Genomic DNA, 20,420 nt, shown 5'->3' with positions numbered 1-20,420 from the left:
CTTTTTCAGCATGTGAGCTACTTTATAAACCGATCAAGGCAAAAGATCAAATCAAATCGTCTTTATTGGCGCATCCGAATAGATATTTGGCATTGCCAAAGCTAGTAAAGTGGTGGTGGGGGAGGGGAGGGGTTGAGTCAAGGGGGTGGTGGGGTGGCTGATTTGGGGGTATAACGGTTCATGGAGTCTCGTCTTCCTCTTGTTTGGTGACAGCTGGACACGTATTGGGCAGCGATCTCCACAGTAGCCTCCTCTTCTCCCAGTAGGATGTAGAGTTTCCTCTTCTTGTCTGCAGATATAAAGTCTGGGATGTGGGCAGAGAGTCTTTCGTAGTAGACGGCCTTCACAGCTGAGTATTTGGTGCAGTGTAGCAGGAAATGGGTCTCGTCTTCTAGGGCCCCCTGGTCACAGTACTGGCACAGTCTGTTCTCCCTCTACTACCCATTTCTTGTAGGCCGAGCATATGGGCGGGGTCAGGCAGAGCGTGAGAGAATGAGACAGCGGCGTTGTGTGGCTGCCCAGGGATCCCCAGTGTCTGCTTGTTCACAGCGCAGGCTGAGAGTTATCTCTGGGCACTGGTAGGCTGCGGCAGCCCCACCTGCCAGTGTCCGGAGATGACTCTCAGCCTGCGCTGTGAACAAGCAGCACCCCGGCTCCCTAAGAGCGGGGAGCGCGTCATCCCCCAGAGCTGCTGCTGCCCGGCCTGCAAGTGTCCGGAGTGCTTGTTCACAGCGCAGGTTGAGAGTCAACTCTCAGCCTGCACTGTGAACAAGCAGACACCGGGGATCCCTGGCTGCAACCCGCGATGGATGTATTGGGCACCCCTGGTATAGAGGAAGCCGGAGCCGAGTACATGTAGATGGGAAACAGAAAGTAGTGATGACTGTGTTGTGGTAATGGATGATGGAAGGGGAGAGATAGGATTGTTTTGCATGGACTGCATGTTGGAGGAGGCTGAAGGAATGGAACTGCTGATCACCAGCACCAAACTGATGCTCATTGCTGTATAAAGAGGTTGCCCACATAGCAGGGACTCCTTCAGTGCAGGAGGAATCCCTGCACTAGAAGGAGGTGAATCCTAGACATGGGCATGACACACAGACAAGCTGAGTGTAAACCCTTGTCTGTGATTCCTGCACTTAGGTGTAGTTGTGGTCAAGTTATGACTGCAATTAACCCTTTGTAGTGCACGAGTTAGCAATTCTAACAAATGTTAGGGTCACTATACTCTCTCTGTACAGCAGGTGCAGCCCTAAGGAACATTAGGGCTGCTCTACTTTATTTGTATAGCAGGCTGTCTTTGTTTTTCCCCCCCATATTCATTAATACAACATGCCCCCTGAAGACCACCCAGTGTGCCTGGTGAGCTGTATTCACGACCGACTTCCTACAATCGGCGAAGGAACAGAAAGGCAAAGTGAATAACCAGCTTCCTGAAAATAGTGTTAAATATGGAACTACTAGTGACTGCAAAAGTGAGGACAGACTCTGCCAAGATGGACTTTATTGAAAGCAGTACATTCAAAGGTTCACAATTCCCTCCTCCCCCAGAATTAAGCACCCTGACACTCTCTAAATGATGAAAAAACAATGGGGTCAGGATGAATCCTCAACATACAGGCCTGCTAAAGTCAATTATGCCTGTATGGACTAATAGGAGCAATGGACATTTGCCATGTGGTCTGTCTCTCCTCTGGCATTAAGTAGAATGCTGCTCATGGAGGTGGGTAAGACTATAAACACTGGTGCCTGTAACCACTCTAAAAAGGTGCTAAAGGAAACACTTGACATGGGATGGAGAGTTCTCTGCACACCAGTCAGGGTGATGGGGAGATCACATTTGAAGAGTAGATCTCTCTTCCTCATTTGGTGACCTGATGGATGGCATGAGCGAGATAAGCAACATTTCCTGAGGTGACACCAGCGACAGAGATGCGGCCATCTTTGGTCATGTAGATTGAGAACTCCTTAATGAGACGTTCAACCTTAGAGAAGCAACAGAATACAACAAAACAAAATATTGAGTTAACCAGAGTCAGTAACCTTACGTGGTATCATAATTGTTTGTCACTTAAATGCAGTAAATAGCATTAATCCTCATGTACCAAATCACTTCCTCTTCGTTCAGCATTTGACCCAATAACAGACGCCTCTAGGCACCTTGTCTTATAACATAACTACCTACATTAGTCAGACTATTCCCTCTTCACCACAAGAGGAAAAAAACCCAAAAACCTCACCCCTATTTACCTTTCACTTTTACCCCATCATCTACTACATTTATTATGACCCGCTGACAACTACTGACCATCTCATCTAGCCTTCATCTAAAGAATTCTGAAAGTCTACTTCTACCTAATATACCATTTCTTAAGCCTAAGCCCTTACAGTCTTGTTTCCACACTTTAGATCAGTTAAGACTGTAGTAATTGCTGTAATGTCCAAATCTATTGCCAACTTGGTCTTTTCTGCATCTCTGTTGCATTTCACATTGCAAATCAGCAGCTTCTAAGGTGTTCATACAAGTAGTATGGCTATGTACATAAACACTAAAAACTTCACTTTAAGACTTTCCAACAGCAATTTTCAGAACTGGAGTCTATGGGCGTATTCACACTTTTTTTTTTTTTTTTTTTTTTAATGGACCATGAAAAACATTTTTGGCAGCTGTCATGGCTCTATAGACCCAATGCAATTCCAGTGGGTCTCTTTTTAACCTCCTTGAAACGGATTTGTATCCATGTCACGTCAATAACCCTTTCTCGACGTCTGCTGCAATAGTACAGTGGATGTCAGGTATTTAAATATGGAGGCCAGTCACCTCCATAGGCATCAGGTCTCTGCTGCATTACATAGCGGAGACCCAGGGACAATGCCTACAATCCGTGCCCAAGGATGTACTATTTGGATACACTTGAAAAAAGGGGTCTAGAGACAAAAAGAATATTGCCTTGCATTATCTGGTAAGCACAGATTTCTTTTTCTAGATGGTTATTTGACCTAAGCAACCGCTTGATATTTAAAATACTCAATATCCACAATACAAAGTGGTAAAGGTAACTTTCTTGCGATACAATGCTTTTTAAAAAAACAAAAAAAAAACAAAAAACCCTAACCAGTTATCCATAGTTTAAAAAAAAGCCCCAAAACACTGCAGTTTTGACTTTGTCCACTAGGCCCAGGGGTAGATTTGCCATGTAGATCACCAGAAAAATTCTCAGCAAGCTGACTGTAAAATGGGGGCTGCTGTGCCGACAAACTAACTGCCCCAAGGCCCAGCCCTTACCTTGACTATTGTTGCAGAGTGCAGCCACACGTCACATGCTATATACCCAGAGAGGATGCAACCAGGCAGCACAGTGTATGTGTTGGACGATTATACTAATCGCCCCTTCTCTGTTTATGGGGTTGATGTGACAATCTGGTGGAGAAATGGACAAATGTTTCCTTTGAACTACATGGGTATCCTTAGGATGCTGATCTAGTTGATCAGAATGAAGCAGTAGAAAGGCTTTAGCTTTCTGCTCCATTACTCAGGTATCAACTTGTGATGCCTGCTGAAGGCCTACTGCATCGACCTGCAGAGGGTGGATTCCAGAGCTTCAGGGAACTAAGGTTGGGCAAGTGTTTTTTTTTTTTTTTTTTTTTTTTTTTTAAATTATATTTATATATTATATGAAACAAACAGCAGGAGAGTCTTCAGGCAGCACAGGGGACGCTCCCTGTGCTGTTTCAGTGCAAGGGGACTGCTCGCTGTGCTGTCTGGAGACTCATTTGCATTCGCAGAAAACCAAGAATAATCACTGGAACAGTGGCGCAGAGAAGACTACCCTTTATTATAGGGATTCTACCACTAAAATAAAACTTTTTCTATTTACCACGTCGGAATAGCCTTAAGAAAGGCTATTCATCTCCTACCTTGCTCAGTCGCCTCTGGCCTGCTGTTCCGTAGAAATACCGGTTTTTACTGGTATGCAAATGAGTTCTCTCGCAGCAAGGGGGCGGGCCCCAGCGCTCAAACGGCAATGGGGGCGTCCCCACAGATGCCAGAGAACTCTCTCCAGCGACGCCTCCATCTTCAGCTGCATCCTCCTCTTAGCTCGTCGTCTTCCATCTGGGTCAGGCCTCGCAGTTGACCCAGACGGAAGACGATGAGAAAAGGGGAGGATGCAGCAGAAGATGGAGGCGTCGCTGGAGAGAGTCTCCTGACAGCAGTGGGGACGCCCCCATTGCCGTTTGAGCGCTGGGGCCTGCCCCCCTTGCGGCGAGAGAACTCATTTGCATACCTGTTAAAAAAAAAAATAAATAAATAAATAAAAAAGGTATTTCTACGGAACGGCGGGCCGGAAGCGACTGAGCAAGGTAGGAGACGAATAGCCTTTAAGGCTATTCCGATGTGGTAAATAGAAAAAAAAATGTTTTAGTGGTAGAATCCCTTTAAGGCTATTCCTACATGTTAGTAGTAAAATATAGGATTCTAATGATAGAATCCCTTTCAATAAAAAACATCAAAACTGTAGTAAATAATTATTTGGTAGGGGTGGCCCAAGGAAAAAAAAGTTTTTTTCCAGGGTTACCCCAAATCTGAAAAGGTTATGAAACACTAGTCTATACAATGTATAGCCACATCTACAATGTATTTAAACCTAACCCATCCACCATTAAAGACCAGAATCCCTATAGGGCAGGACAATGGCTCAGTGGTTAGCGCTGCAGGCTTACAGCACTGGTATCTAAGTGTGAATCTGACCAAAGACAACATCTGGAAGGAGTTTGAATGTTCTAATAGAATTTGTGTGTTTCCGCCAGGTACACTGGTTACCTCCCACACTCCAAAGATATACTGATAGGGAATGTAGATTGTGAAATAGTGATTAACAACATCTGTAAATAGTGTGGAACATAATGTCGCTTTATAAGCTAAATAAATTGGTCACATAACTACAAGTTGTGTTTGTTTCTCTGAGCCGGCTCATATACCAATCGTACTAATTTGGACTTAAATACAAAGATACTTAGAGCAGATTGAGCTCACATTTGTCAGGACATTACACCTACACAGAACATTAGGCACATGCTGCCACTCTTTGCAAAGTACAACAGGCTGATTAAGGAGAATACTGTACTTTGCTATCTTCCAATTCCCATAGAGATTGAATGGAATGCAATGAGCATGCAGGACTCCATTCAAACAGGGAACACAGCTCTATTCTGTGAACAATGGGGGGCCTGCAGTGGGGACCACAGCATTCAGATACTTACTACCTATACTGTGTCTAGGTGATACGTTGTTCTGCTTGTCAAACGTCAATCTTGTACAGACTATCACCAGATTTGGCTTTGAATGCCACCTCTATACTGATGACATCCAGTTATATATTTGTCACTTCCTGTGATGCTACCACACCATTACAAAATACTTTAATGATCAGTCTCCTCAAGCTTTTTGGAAGACGAGTTCCCTGAAGATCCACCATTTTACCAACTTACCTAAACCTGGTATTCCTTAGTATAGGGCACTACTCTAATGTCTGAGCGGCAAGCCCCAGTCTCATTGTTACTCTGCTCAGATCTTTCCTTTACTCTTTATAATGAATCACTTACATACTTGACCTTACCCATGTACACTCCCATTAGTAAATTTCACAACAAATGTGACGTACGTGAATAGAATACAACCTACAAACACCTCAATGCACCATACACATAATTAACCAAAAAATAAAAATCCACACAACAATGCAAAAACAGCAAAAAAAAAAAAAAAAAAAAAAAAAACACACCATGGGAGGAATATAAAATATAGTCTAATTTAGGAGAAAAAAAACCCCAAAAACGACAGGGAAACAAAAACTGGGCCAAAGAAAAATTCTTGATGCTGAAAACCCCCCAAAAAAACCTGTTATAACACGTCTATGTCACAAATAAATAAATAGTGGCCATAAGGAGAATTATAAATACTACATATAAAACATGAATAACTAGTATCAAGAAATCAGGACAAGATAAATGTGCAATTCATATACAGTTAATACAAAATGATTCAATATTACTATCAAATGCCCAATGAAAATAAATACTACAAAAAAAAAAATAAAAAAATAAATACTGCTTCTAGAACTCCTTTGGTCCAGTTTTTGATGTGGTTTCCCTGTCACATATTCTTCTCATAGGTGAGGTAGATTACAATTTATCTTCCTCATCTAAGTTATTTTTGTATCTGGTTTCACTTAATTCTTCATTATTGTATGATTTTCTTCAATAAGAGTTGTAGAATATGTAAATAGAATTGAATAAGTGACTGATAAAACTACGCCATACATTTGGAGATATTTTGGTGGTAAGCATGCTGCATTGAAATTTCTTCAGGAAATCTGTGATTGATATACATAACACGCTTTCATTGGAAATAGAAATTGATGAATCTCTTTTCTGACAGACTCAAATACAGCAATGCCTTCTACGCTTCGCTCCTCACCTGTTCTGGACGCAAGCCAGTGAAGCAGAACATGCCAATCTGGTCACTGATGTGCTGCCAGCTGTGGATGGAACCTTCCTTTTTCAGGTTGGACACCAGCTGCTCCCTCATGCTAATGATACGGTTTGCCATTCCCTTAACCTCTTGCAACCTAAAGTGGGAGGATGACATTTTATAACAAGCCTGAAGGATGGGGTCTCCTAAAGTTTGTTATTTTGATTACCATTCGCTGCGGAGGTCAGGCTGGGTCAAGATGGTAGCCGCTATTCTAGCCCCGTTGATTGGTGGATTAGAGTACATGGGGCGAATGAGGATTTTCAACTGAGACTCCACTCTTTTTGCTTCATCAGCATCGCTGCAGACCACTGTGAAAGCGCCAACACGTTCACCTGGAACAGAAGATACACAGTACTCAGACATGCATAATGATCAAGTCATAAATCAACTCTCCATGCTGCCAAAATGGTCCTCACCATACAATCCCATGTTTTTCGCATATGACTGAGAAACTACAACGTTGAGACCCTCCTGGATAAAGTGTCGCACTGCCCAAGCATCTCTGTCAGTGTCTCCGCTAGCAAAACCTTGGTAAGCCATGTCAAAGAACGGGAAGAGGCGGCGACTCTAGAATGAAAGATGGAGATACACTGGGAGTAGGTCATGTGTTACATGCACTTTTATAGAAAAGGTGAGCCTTCCATGTACAATGTGTTTAGCACAGAGTATGGGACTCTGAATAGGTGAGGCACTCTCATACATTAGCTACAACTGAAAAGCAATGCCTTGAAAACCACACCTTCACTACAGCCGCCAGCTCCTTCCACTGTTCCTTCTTAGGGTCCACGCCAGTTGGATTGTGAGCACAAGCGTGGAACAAGATGATGCTCTGTTCTGGAATTTTCTAAAATTACAGAAAGTTAGGATTAATGTTTGAAAGGAAGGTGGCAGTGGTCACTGCAGAGTATCAGGTTGGGGGCTGGTCCATAGAAGGACTGTAATAAGTTCAGCAATCACTTACGGATATATCATCCAAAGCACCAGCAAAATCAAATCCACAGGTCTTGGGATCATAGTAGCGATAGCCTTTAAGCTCCATCCCAGCATCACGAAATATTGGGGTGTGATTACCCCATGATGGTTTTGGAAGATACACATCACGACTGGGCTTGTGAAATCTTTGCTGGAAAGGGAACAAAATTATGTAAAAGTCGGGTTTAGAGTGTCAAGTTATGTGTTCAGGACATCTAGGAGAATCTTTGTTAATCCAGCTACTTAAATCCCAAGGAGCCTTCAATGACCAAGAGAAAATACAATTCCTGCAGAGATCTCTTCCATTTAGTGGTAGATCAGGAGACTGCTGTAATGCTGAAGTTAATACCTAACAATATATTCTTTATTCATTCAGATAAATCTGATGCAAGTCTTCAGTGCCAGCACTTCCCCATGTGTAATATTGACACCTTTTTTTTTCTCAAATAAATTGATAGATTGATGCATGCCTGGCCCCAGTCTCCCATACTATGCTACCCTATCTGCATGGGGTTGACATTTCTGATCATCTAGAGAAGATTTCCCTGGATATAAGATTCTGAGTTCGGTTCAGATATGGGCCAATCCATTGCATTTCCAGTTCTACAACTATCGTGATTCATTTTTTTACCATTTCAAGATCTCTGCTTCATGTTAATAAATGAGAACACTGACATATAGTGGCTGTAAACCATGTACATTTATCAGTTTAGCAATTTTATGTGCCCTAAACAACAAATAAATCACTAATTTGTTACTATGATATTCTAGTTTCTCAACCCCATGCTATAGGTAAAGCACAGGGTGTGATCTTAGTTATTGGGGCATTTTGATGCATATTGGTTTACAACCAAGGTTCTCAACTTACGATACAAGTACTAAACGTAATGCCTTATCTCTAGGTGTACTTTCATTTAAAGATGCCATTTGTATTGATGCTGACGACCAATCTACAGGATAGATCATCAGTAATTGATTGGGGTGGGTGTGACACCCAGACGGCATCATTCAGCTGTTCAAGCTACCAGGAGCAGTATAAAAGGCGAATGAATGAGAGATGGGCTGCAGTTTTCCACTGATGCACAATGTAGCAGCAGATAGGTAATCAGTATCCAATAAACATGGTTCTTGGACAACTGTTTAATAGTAGATTTGGCGATCCTTTGTTAAGGAAGTTTAGAAACACCGATTTGACAGTGCTATCACCTACAATCAAAACTAGAAAATCCTTTATTATTGGTCAGCCTAACATCCAATAAAGACTGCAAAGTCATCTCCTGAACACACTACTACTATAAACATCCAGACTCAAAACTCATGAGATGCCCATTGTGTAACAGAAATATTACTGTATTACACCACAGCTCTAACTGCATCGCTCATCAGGAACTCACCAGAAAGCTTGCTCCAACTCGGAGTGATCCTGTTCCAGAGATAGTCTGCACGGTGACATACTGTGCAAAGACAGAATGGAGATGTCAAGACACAGCAATGGGATTATCTGCACAGTTATTTTAATTTCTTGTACACTCACCCGTCCACTTTGGATGACTTCACAGTTTTCACCCAGCGCCAGCTGAGCTGAAGCCCGGGCAAAATCTGCCAGTCCACCAATGGGGAGATATTCCTTATCAAGCTGCTTAGCTGCCATCTGTGCTTCAGCCTAGGAAAGGAAACATCATGTAAGGACTAGAACACAATAAATGCAGATAGTTTACCTGAAGCTGCTGCACAGACATGAAGGGGCTGAGTCGCCTCAAACCAGAAGGATATAAACCATGATTAAAAGTATGTAACTGCACCCAAGTCACCATGACCTTTAACCTTCTCTACACCAACCATAACATTACATTCGTCCTGTCATGTCAGTGTGGCTTGTCTCCCCGCAACCAGGGGAATTATTGCAGGGATCACAGGTCAGCTTCTGTGCTTGTGTTCCAGGTTCAAATCAAAGATCAAGTAAATAACTTTATTGGCCAAAAACTGAAAGGATCAAAGAAGCATCAACTCCTGGCCCTTGTTACTATCACAGGACCCAACCTCCCTTCATGTACAAACTTCTATGTGGGGTACAGGTAGCTACCTTCTCCAATATACTGCTCTAAAGCCAGGGTCACCATAAGGGGGCTCATCCTCGGTATCACATGAATAAGTCACATGTATAGCATGTGGACAGTCAGCAGACTCGGTGAAGAAATGCTGGGAATCTGAACAAATACAAACCTTGCATAACCACATGAAACAACCGGCCAGCAGCCCCACCTAACAGCAGTCAACCTGTGCTGTTACCAAATAGCACCTTATCACATTGTAAACAGAGGTTGATCAACTCTAGAAGTCTGAGGGGTCCAGACCTACCAGACTTTAACCCCACATCATGCATGACAGACAATGTCAATCCCAGAATCCCCAACACATAAAAACAGGGGCGGATGCGGACCCAGCGCCGCACATCTAATGGGGGCGGCAGCCCGGGAGATTTTTTTCCTTTTTTCGAACCAGCGCAGGAGAGCTGCCGCTCTCCGTGCACTGGTTCAGACATCTACGTATCAGCTTAGGCGGCGTCATCACGCCGCCTACGCTGATACATAGACATCTGACGTCTGCCGAGAGAAGTGGATCGCGGAGGCAGCGGGAGCAGCAGCAGTGCGATCAGCAAGTATAATATTTTTTTTGTTTTATAATAGGCCGCAGGTAGCGGCCTATTTACCAACCTCCCCAGACTTGATCACTGCCACCCCCGCTTCCCCTTGTACTATAAGCCACGGAGGCCGGTAGTGAATAGGCCCGGGCCAGGCCGCGATCCCACTACTGCTATTATGCTCGGCGGTCTTTTCAGACCCCCGAGTATAATAATCGAAGCCCCAGGGGAGGTGAGGGAACATAATATATAGTGTTATTTACCTCTCGGGGATCCGATGTTAATCCTAGCTGGCTTCGGGCCTGTATGGTAATGCCCAGACATCATGTGGTCTGGTATATTACCATTAAGGCCCAAAGCCTGTTCTAGCAGTACCATATAGGCCCGAAGCCTGCTAGGATTAAAGAGGACCTTTCATGGGTTTGGGCAAAGGCAGTACTATATACCGCTGGAAAGCCGACAGTGCACTGTCTGCTTTCCAGCGGTATATAGAACTGTCTTTGCCCAAACCCATGAAAGGTCCTCTTTAACATCGGATCCCGGAGAGGTGAGTAACATTGTTTATTATGTTCTCACATCTCCCCTGGGGCTCCGATTATTATACTCAGGGGTCTGAAAAGACCCCTGAGTATAATAATAGAGCTTGAAGGGTCCACTGTGGCCTCTGTAACCTCTATTATGCCCCACAGCAGCCCCCCTGCAACCTCTATTATGCCCCACAGTCTATTGTGCCACTATGGGGCGTAATATAGGCTGCAGGGGCTGCTGTGGGATATATAATATATGTATAGGGGTTGGGTACGTGGAGAAGTGAGGAGTCAAAGATGTCTATGTTTCAAACTTTACAGAGTCAAGACACAGCTGAAAGAAGTGGTCATGGCGGTCCAAAGGGAAAAGACGGGAAATGTGGGGAGACGTCTCCTGTGAGTATTACTGCATTTTATTTATTGTAATGGCAGAAAATATGAATCGCATTTGAAAAACGCATTTTTTTGGGCTAATTTTTTCAAAAAATCCTGGGGGGGGGGACCCCCTGTTAAGTAGGGCCCCGTCCAAAGTAAATTGCCCAGGGCCCTACTTGACAAATCAAGTCTCTGCCACCAGAAGGGACTAAGCAATATGTCTCCAGGTGACAGGGTGGGTACAGAGGGGCAGATTACTCACACACTGCAGTCTACATAAGCAGTAACCACTAGACACAGGTCTCCATCCAGGACTCCTCCCAGCTGTGTATATGACAAGTTCCCATAATGCAATACAAGAAACAGGCAAAGCTACTAGAGATGAGCAAACACTGTTCGGATCAGACGATCCGAACAGCACGCTCCCATAGAAATGAATGGAAGCACCTGTGACGCTGACTTTGCCGGCGTCACAGGTGCTTCCATTCATTTCTATGGGAGCGTGCTGTTCGGATCAGCTGATCCGAACAGTGTTCACTCATCTCTAAAAGCTACCACTGCTCACCTTGCGCACACTGCTGAGAACATAGGGCTTTCCACTGTCGTCACGATATGCCCCAACTCCTAGGTTCATCTTCTTTGGGTTGTTGTCTCTCTTGAAAGCTTCTGTTACACCAAGGATGGGATCAGGTGGGCCCATCTCAACATGAGACCACCAGGAGCTACAGGAATGAGAGGAAGGTTATAGGTCATAGTCTTTTAAAATTAATATATGCAATTTACATACCATGTCCCATCTTGGCCTCAATGGTGTTCATTGCAAAAGTTTCAGGCTCAGCAGAACCCAAAAATTTTGGGGGTACATTACCTACAAACTATTATTATACTTGGAGGTATAATAATTTTCAGGCCCCACAGTATAATGATCAGAGGGCTAGGGGAGGTGACAAACAGTGGTACTCACCTCTCTTGGGCCCCACAGCGACTCCCTGCTGTTTTCAGTCCTCTTCAATTAAGTCACACACATAGGTTACACCAGCCTGACCCAAGTGACGTCACTGCGGAGGCCGAAGGCATGGAGTCACGCCGGAAAGATGAGCAACAGAGGTTTTTAGGTTTCTATCCTCCCCTAAGTGTCCGATCATTATACTGGGGGGTTTGAAGAGACACCAACACCCTCAACCAATTATAATAGCAGCAGTATTTGCTGGGGTTCACTCAAATTCTCACACACCCTCACCGTACCACGTTCCTGTGGACCTGCAGGCTCCGACTGTAATGTCTGCGTCTTGGCGCTCATTGGGCTTTCCTTGAGCAGGCATTATCAGCCAAAAGCTGTATCCAACCTCTGTGTTCTAAGGACACACATAGAGGTGAAATCACTGCCTGCAGCCCAGAAGAGCGGCGCATCACCCAAAATGTGGGACTGTCCCACTCCATCTGGAGTGGCTGAGAGGGTCCCAGCAACTCTAGAGCCGTAGCAGATGTATCTATGGTTAAAGCAGCCCTGGTTGAGGGAGGGACATGAACTACTGAGAACCACTCATTATAAAGACATAATAGATGGCAGTCTTCCTGTCGCTCTTTGCTCACGACACAGGTCATGTTCAGTCCTGGAATTAGCAAGAGCTCTCCCCCCGAGTGACAGCTGGGCTTGGGTATAATGTCAGGGACACACAAGGTGATCTATAAACAGAGCCTGGCAGAAAGTGGTGCCAGGACTTCACTGCTCCACACAAGAGAATATGAACTATGATCTATAGTCACACAACAATGCTCAATGTGCGCCTTTTTCTACCTGCATCAGCCACTTTTGAGCTATAAAACAATAATATGGTCTCAGGTTCTCCAAAGCTGTATAGAAAAGTAATTCCTGTATCCTTCTTACTGACTGATGGCAACTCAAGTGTACAGGTATTGTCTGATCAAGGATCAGACGTTTGTCCGATGTAGCGAAAGCTCTCCCCTTCCAGATCAGAATACAATGCATTCAGAGTCTAAAGACCCTTTCATTTCCCACACACATTTTGCAATCCTTCAGCCTTGTGCTTTATAATAAAAAAAATTACATTATTATATATATTGAGTTTTGCACTCAACACCCCATAATGAAAATAATGAATGTTTGAAATCTTTGCTACATTTATTGAAGAGGAAAAACTAAAATATTGCATTGACACAAGTAGTCAGACCCTTTAAAGGGCAACTAAATTTTTGGTTAAAACTTTTGATTTTCTGGTAGTATTTGTCCCTTTAATAAATTTTAGCAAGCTTTGTTAATGGATTTTATATCCCATGAAATCCTGAATTTCATTCTTCCCCTTGCTTATGTATTGAGCTGTTCCTGCCTGTCACTGAATGTTACCATGTACAAAGAATGGGGACTGTGTAAAATGAAGAGAATATGAGGGGAAAGGGGGGGGGGGGGGGGGTCATCACTTTAAACAGTTATCTTAGACATTATAAAGCATACAATCTTGCTTTTGGTGTCATTTTAAAGAGGGGATTCTCTGCGTTCAGGAGATATCATTGGCTGAAAACAGTCAGGATTAGGGCATTTACATGCAGCGGTATACTATATGCTATATAAATACCCCCACTGTGTTTTCAAACAGTTATATCTCCAAGTCCGTTGAAACTATGTCAAAATATAGGTCATTCTATTTTTGTCCATTTTCATGGATACTAATGTATGGTGTATAAGGTACAAGATGGTTGTGAAAAATTGACATTTTCATGGCCATTTTGCACCTCAGTCATGTGAATGTAGCGTCAGTTGGAAGGAAGTCGGTCAACACTGATTTACTTGAAAATGGGGCTGCAAAGCTGAACAACAGAGACAATTGGAAACTGTAGAATCGCCTCTACAACATTCTGTGTTTAGGCCTACAGTGAATTTACTGCTGATCATTTCCCTTCAAGCATTTTTGGCAGCAATTACAGCTTTCAGTCCTCTTGTGTATGTTGCCACAAGGGTTCAGAGATTTTCAGCTATTCTTTTATGCAGATCCTCACAAGCTCTGTCAGGCTGGGTGGGGACTGTAACAGCAATTTTCAGGTCTCTACAGAAACAGAGACATTCCATTGGGTTCAAGTGAGGGCTCTGGATGGGGCATTCAAGAACATTAACCCACACCTGCGCTATTTCGGTTGGGTGCTTATGGCCATTGTTTTGTTGGAAGGTGAAACTTCAGACCATGCTCAGGGCCAGAGCACTTTGAATCAGATTTTCATTGTGTGAAGAATTTAAAAAAAACAAAAAAACAAAAAAAAAAACACACCCTTTAATCCATTCAGTTTTTCTCTCAATCCTGACCAGTGTCTGTGTCCCAGCAGACTGCTATGTCCTTGCTTCATTGCAGACATCAGACAAGTTATGAGCAGAGTCTGGTTTCCGCTAGACATGACCTTGAGAGCTGAGGCCAATCTTTTAGGTGTTTTTGCAAACTCCAGAGAGCTTTCATGTGTCTTACCAAGGATAAGCTTCTCTCTGGCCATTCTACCTGAAGGTCCAGATTGGTGGAAAGCTGTATTGATGGTTGACCTTCTGGAGGAATTTCTCATCTGCACACAGATCTTTAGAGATCAGCCAGAGTAACCACTGGGTTCTTGGTCACCTCCCTCATCAAAGCCTTTCTCCCCAATTACTTCGTTTGGTGGGGAGGCCAACTCTAGGAAGAATCCTGGGTGTTCCATATTTCTTCCATTTAACAATTATGGAGGCCAGTGTACCCTTGGGAACTTTAAAGGGATCCTATCACTCACACAATTTTTTTTCTAGGTAACACGTCGGAATAGCCCTAAGAAAGGGTATTCTACCTTTCGTAGTCTTTGCCGCGCCGCCGTTCGCCTACAATCCCGTTTTTTCTCTTTATGCAAATTAGCTCTCTCGCAACACTGGGAGCGTCCCCAATGCTGCGAGAGAACTCCCTCCAGTGCCGCCTCCATCTTCGTCAGCAGCGTCATCTTCATCCTCTTCTTCCGGCGGTGACTTGAAACTTCTAAGCCTCTGGCAGAGCAAACTGCACATGCCCACAGGCCACGAGAAAATGGCCGCTTGCACAGAATTGTAAGCGGCCATTTTCTCGTGGCCCGTGGGCATGCGCAGTCTGCTCTGCCCAAGGCCTAGAAGTTACAAGCTACCACCGGAAAAAGATGACGCTGCTGATGAAGACGGAGGCGGCGCTGGAGTTCTCTTGCAGCATCGGGGATGCCCCCGGTGCTGTTTGTGCGCTGGGGCCTGCCCCCAGTGCTGCGAGAGAGCTAATTTGCATACCAAGGAAAAAAAAGGGATTGTAGGCGAATGGCGGTGTGTGAGTGATAAGATCTTTTAAGTGCAGCAGAAGTTTCTGTCCCTCCACACAATCCAGTCTATGAGCTCTACAGGCAGTTCTTTCCTCTTCATGGATTGTTTTTTGCGCTAATATGCAATGACAGCTGTGTCAACTTACTGTATGTAGATTGTGTGCGTCTTTCTAAATCATGTCCCCCATCAACTGAGTTTATCACAAGTAGACACCAGTCAAGGTGTAGAAACATCTCAAAGATGATCAAAAGTACTAACATCTACGCGAAAAATTTTTGTTTTGTTTTTTTTAATACATTTTCAAAAATCTGTAATATTCTGTTTTCACATTCCCATTATGGAGTATTGAGTGCAGAATGATGGAGGAAAGGCTTGCATTTTTATCATAAAAGTTCGACTTTAAAAAAGAAATAAAAATTTGAAAGACTACGTGAAAGGTTCCAGCCTTTCTGAATATATTGTATATTTTAATAAGTCATAATGCTCAAAATTCGCTGCTTGGATACATTTGCATAAAAACATTATTGCTGCCATCAGTAGGAGGAAGCTCAATGCATACTATATTATTACAGCATTTTAATGTACATTTCTCATATGCACACACAGTATGTACCAATAGTTCCAGGTGAAATCGCAAAGTTATTCTCAATGACAGGGGAAAAAAAAAATTCTACATACTGAAATTGCACAGTTATATATACCTATATTGAGTGTACACCAAAAGGAGCTGCAACCCCAATACATATTCTAGTCAGCTCCAAAAAAAAAAAAAATTAAAAACCCCAAAAAATACAAGTTGTATATACATAGCCAGACTGCTTCAGCACCATGTATGTTATACATTCAGATGTAGCAGAGTTAACCTAAACTTTTCCATTTAGTTAAACTGCTACAGCATAACAGCTTATCACAGAAGACAAAAAAATAAAACAATTTATTCAGACTTTTCATTGGTTTTTGTTGTCTTCTGGAATAAGAGCTCACACTGCAGCAATGTAATAAATTGCAGACGTTCGGGTTAACTATGTCTGTAAGTCAGCCATTACAGTAGGAGCCAGTCTGTGGATAAATAGAGGATTCAGAGTTAGCTCTCCGGCCTACCAACTCCACAGTTCTGCAGTGCTGAGCCCTGTTTCCTGAAATCAGGGTCAATCCAGGTTTTACCTCCTACACTGAGGATTTGCTCCTCCTCATTCAGCATCAGGCTACTCTTTTGAGGCTCCAAACCTCTTCATCTAGTAGTCAGAAGTCTCATCTAATGCACTGGGATGTTCTCTTATGGAGAGGAAACAGAATTAACTGCATGACTAGATACAGCAGTATGGTAATAAAAGACGAGCATCTTTGTCATGTGATGAGACAATATCTGCACATTGATTTAACCCCTGATGCAAAGGCAGCTGAAGCAGTGTGATATATGCTAAGAAGGTGATGAATGAACCCCAAACCCCCGATGTTTAGTATAACCTTGAAACGCCCTTGACACCTGGAAGAGCCTGCGAGCAGGGTGGGGGCGCAGTGTCAGAACGGATGCAAATTAGCTGAACAGCTGACTAAAAATTTAAGCTTCTCCGGCTCAACTGGTAGTGGAGGGGTTACACTGGGCCCTTCCCTCTACACTTCTGTAGGCTGGGTTCACATGGTGCTTCTTTAATAAAAACCGCGTGAGGTATTTAATTACAGTATCAAGTACTACACGTTACTATGTTACCAGCTAAAAACCTCTGGTTTACTGGCATAGTATTAGGAGATGAAACATATAGTACAATATGCTACTTAATACTGCAGGTCAAAAAAGGTCTCAAATAAAAAAAAAAAAAATAGAAAAAAATTTACACAAAAACCACAGCATGTGAACCCAGCCTTAGCATATCAATCACAGAAACCAATCGACATGACTATGGGCTCCAAAGGGCAAGACCTCACAGGCAGGACATAGACTGGGATTTGTTTCCACCTATACTTAGAGTGTAAGGTGAGCATTGCAGTGACAGCCCAACATGAGCATAACTATATGACCACCCAGTAATGTAAGTGCAGTGTCCTATAGCAGCACCTGCACAGGTAAGCACATTGTATCACACAGGGTCAGCTCTGAGGTCTAGTCCAGGGCAACACAATGTCACAGGACTGGAAGCTACAGAGTAAATCACATCTGGTGTCTGAGCTGCAGTCACAGATAACAAGTCACGTGGCAAAAGAGTGTCAGCTCTGTGGCCCAGCCTTGACTTCCACCCCTCTTATGGCAGCACGCAGGAGCCCTTACCTGGCTCTGGTCTGAAGGGCCCCCAGGCAGGGCTGGAAACGGGTAACCCCGGCTAACAAACTAGACTTCAGGAGAGCCATGTTACCAGGAGGAGAGAGAAGGACGACTGTCAGAGGCCGGCTATTACAGGGTGACATCAGAACACACCTCCCGTACGCCCACTGCCAGGACAGCCGAAAGCATCACAGCGCCTCCTGTCGGAGAGGAGGATAAAGCACCGATCACAGCTGCACAGGCACAGCGCCATCTGCAGGAGAAGAGGTAAAAGAACATCAAAGCACCGAACACAGCGAACACAGCCGAACACACCGAACACAGCGCCATCTGCCGGAGAAGAGTCCTAAGAACTGGAAAAACGCTGTCTATAACAACCATAGACGCAAGGTCACAGCGCCACCTTCCACATAGGGGACGAATGACAGAAGTTGAATCATGTCCACAGGCACAGTGACACAGCGCCACCTGGCGGAAGCGAATGAGAATAACTGGAGAAAGTGGCGCACAGATCCACTCACTAAATGGAGAGAAGGGAGAAGAACCGAGGAGCGCGGAGCAAATCCACCACAGACACAGTGACACAGCGCCTTCTGCTGGAAAGGAGGGAGAGGAACGGCAGTTCTATGGCTAGTTGCGGATTCCTGTGTGCATTTGTGGACTATACACAATACAGCTTTATGTGTTATCATTGCTGGTCTTAGTACAAGAATAGCTCATATGAAAAGAATTAGCTACTAGAATTGGGACTGAAATATATCACATGATACATCTATCAGAATCGCATACTTCCAACTTTCAAAGGACAGAGAGGGACAACATTGAGCCCCCACCCGCTTCTAAATTGTCCCGCCCATTCTCATCCATTTCTCTTTGTGCTCACCACACAGTATAACACTCCTACAGTCACCCTAATATTATATGCCCCCACGTTATGTTCTCCTCAAAGTATAAAGTCTCTCTCCTGGTGCACCCACAATTTAGTCCCACCTCCAGCTGCCCCAGTTCAATGTCCTCCTATCCATCTACCCCCCGTTTAATGTCCCCCTCCATCTGCCCCCTACTTCCTGGAGCCCTTAGTGGCTGTCTCGATACAGTGCTCCAAGCTGGGAGCAATCTCTATCTTTCCTTTCTCACTCTTTTCTTCTGTATCTTCAAGAATCGTGTAACTAAGCAATCTAGCACTATGAATTAGCAACTATAAATTGAATGGAAGACCCTGTGGAGTATTTTGTTTCTATTGTAAAGCATGGACAACGACAAGACCTGGTTCAGCTGGTTTCCACATGTGCCTGTTACCATCCCCCCAGCTAGGACAGCATGGTTCACCATGCGGCAAGGAGGAGAAACCTACATGGAAATGCGGACTTCTTCCTTCAAGGAGATGATTTTTGGAGTCTATTGCTGATGTGTGAAGATGCTACAGCTGACTGGGATTTCTTTCTATTACTGTGGACACGTGGGACTCTGTTACAGCCTGGAAACCTACCATCACCCACCTACCCCAGGAGTTATGGAAGCTTGTCAAGAGAGCAGCACCATGTCTACCTGGATGGCTTCAGACCTCTCTGGGCAGTAGAAAACAGTGGTAAGAAGAACAGAGGAGGAGGAGGACTTGTGATGAAGGACATTTGGGGCATTTTTTGTGGTTAATGGACAATAGCGCTGATACAAGATACCAAACTATCAGCTGTGAGCAGGAGATCTCACCACCTACCAAAGGAACTGCCACATGTTATCATGATAGCTGCATATGTCCCCCACCTCTGCAAAAATGTTTTCTGCTTGTTATATCCACATGCTGTGACCCCTCCTCATGTCCTCCAACCACGGTCGGGCTGTATTATTATTAACAACACTCCACACAGAGAACTAAATGATCCTGCAGTGTGTCTGTGTTTCTTTCCTTTTTAGTTGCTCTGATTCCTAGGATTTCTCTATCTGCCATGAGCATGTATGTGTTTCTCTCTTGTTATATACTACTGTACCTTCTATGAAACTGTATCACTGAAATTTCCCCATTGTGGGACTATTAAAGGATTATCTTATCTTAATCTACCCCCACAGTTTAATGTCCCTCTTCATCTGCCAAACACTAATACTAACCTCTCCTCACTCCCCTGCTCTGTAGTCTGCAATCTCTTGTCCCAGAGTTTTCAGGGAGATGCAGGTGAATGTGAGTGATGTCATCACAATGCACCTACAGATCCCAGCAGGGCAACACCATAATTCGGAGGCATCAGTCGAAGCTGTGTGATAATCCATGGGGTCGGAGTTATCTACTGGACTATAGGTGTGCTGCAAGCTGAAAATTTTTTGGTTCATCAACTTCCAGATACTGTACAAGGCCTGGCTGCAGCAACAAAAACTCAACATGTGGGTATAAATATCATCATCATATCATTGTATCATTATGACTCAGACTGTGACAATTGCGGTGTTACACATGGGTATTTTTATTATCTTGAACACGTTTACTGCATTAAATTACTTTTTTTGTCATTACATTGTTGTCTTTTTTAATTTTATTTTAGTGTATTTGGTAGGTCCCACTAGGTGGCATCACAGTGTGAGTTTATAATCTTATATACTCATATCATACTATATACCAGAGGTTCTCAAACTTATTTTGTCTACCGCCCACTTCGAGAATTAATTATTTTCTAGCGCCCCCCCCCCCCCAAATTTTTTACTTTACTACATCTTAAGAATCACAATCGCAGTCATTATGTTAATAATTAAATTATGTGTGTCATGTGAAAATAAGACTTTCTGATGAGGGTAATGTAAAACACCATTTTGTA

General features: G+C 43.7%; 1 protein-coding gene across 1 annotated transcript; it reads right to left on the bottom strand.

Moving 5' to 3' along the window:
* Positions 1-1,476: 1,476 nt before the first annotated feature.
* On the bottom strand, positions 1,477-17,770 carry GOT2 (glutamic-oxaloacetic transaminase 2). The gene is made up of 10 exons (XM_075282216.1): positions 17,623-17,770; positions 11,616-11,772; positions 9,042-9,170; positions 8,902-8,961; positions 7,497-7,658; positions 7,275-7,379; positions 6,952-7,102; positions 6,702-6,867; positions 6,479-6,629; positions 1,477-1,985 (listed from the first exon to the last, which is right to left on the bottom strand). The coding sequence occupies exons 1-10, from the start codon at positions 17,757-17,759 to the stop codon at positions 1,863-1,865; spliced, it is 1,341 nt and encodes a 446-aa protein (XP_075138317.1). The 5' UTR covers positions 17,760-17,770; the 3' UTR covers positions 1,477-1,862.
* Positions 17,771-20,420: the final 2,650 nt, after the last annotated feature.

The sequence above is a fragment of the Leptodactylus fuscus genome, chromosome 7 (assembly GCF_031893055.1).
Source record: "Leptodactylus fuscus isolate aLepFus1 chromosome 7, aLepFus1.hap2, whole genome shotgun sequence".
In the NCBI taxonomy this organism is placed as follows: Eukaryota; Metazoa; Chordata; class Amphibia; order Anura; family Leptodactylidae; genus Leptodactylus; species Leptodactylus fuscus.
Note: the sequence above shows the minus strand (reverse complement) of the source record. Positions and strands in the feature narration are given on the sequence as shown.

What these genes read in the sequence shown, in the direction of transcription:
- GOT2 (XM_075282216.1), bottom strand. Translation starts at nt 17,759, where the DNA reads ATGTCACCCTGTAATAGCCGGCCTCTGACAGTCGTCCTTCTCTCTCCT. An exon ending in GAGTTGGAGCAAGCTTTCTG is followed by an intron (nt 7,659 to 8,901) that starts GTGAGTTCCTGA and finishes TTCCCTTTCCAG; the next exon opens with CAAAGATTTCACAAGCCCAG. An exon ending in GAAAAACATGGGATTGTATG is followed by an intron (nt 6,868 to 6,951) that starts GTGAGGACCATT and finishes CTTCTGTTCCAG; the next exon opens with GTGAACGTGTTGGCGCTTTC.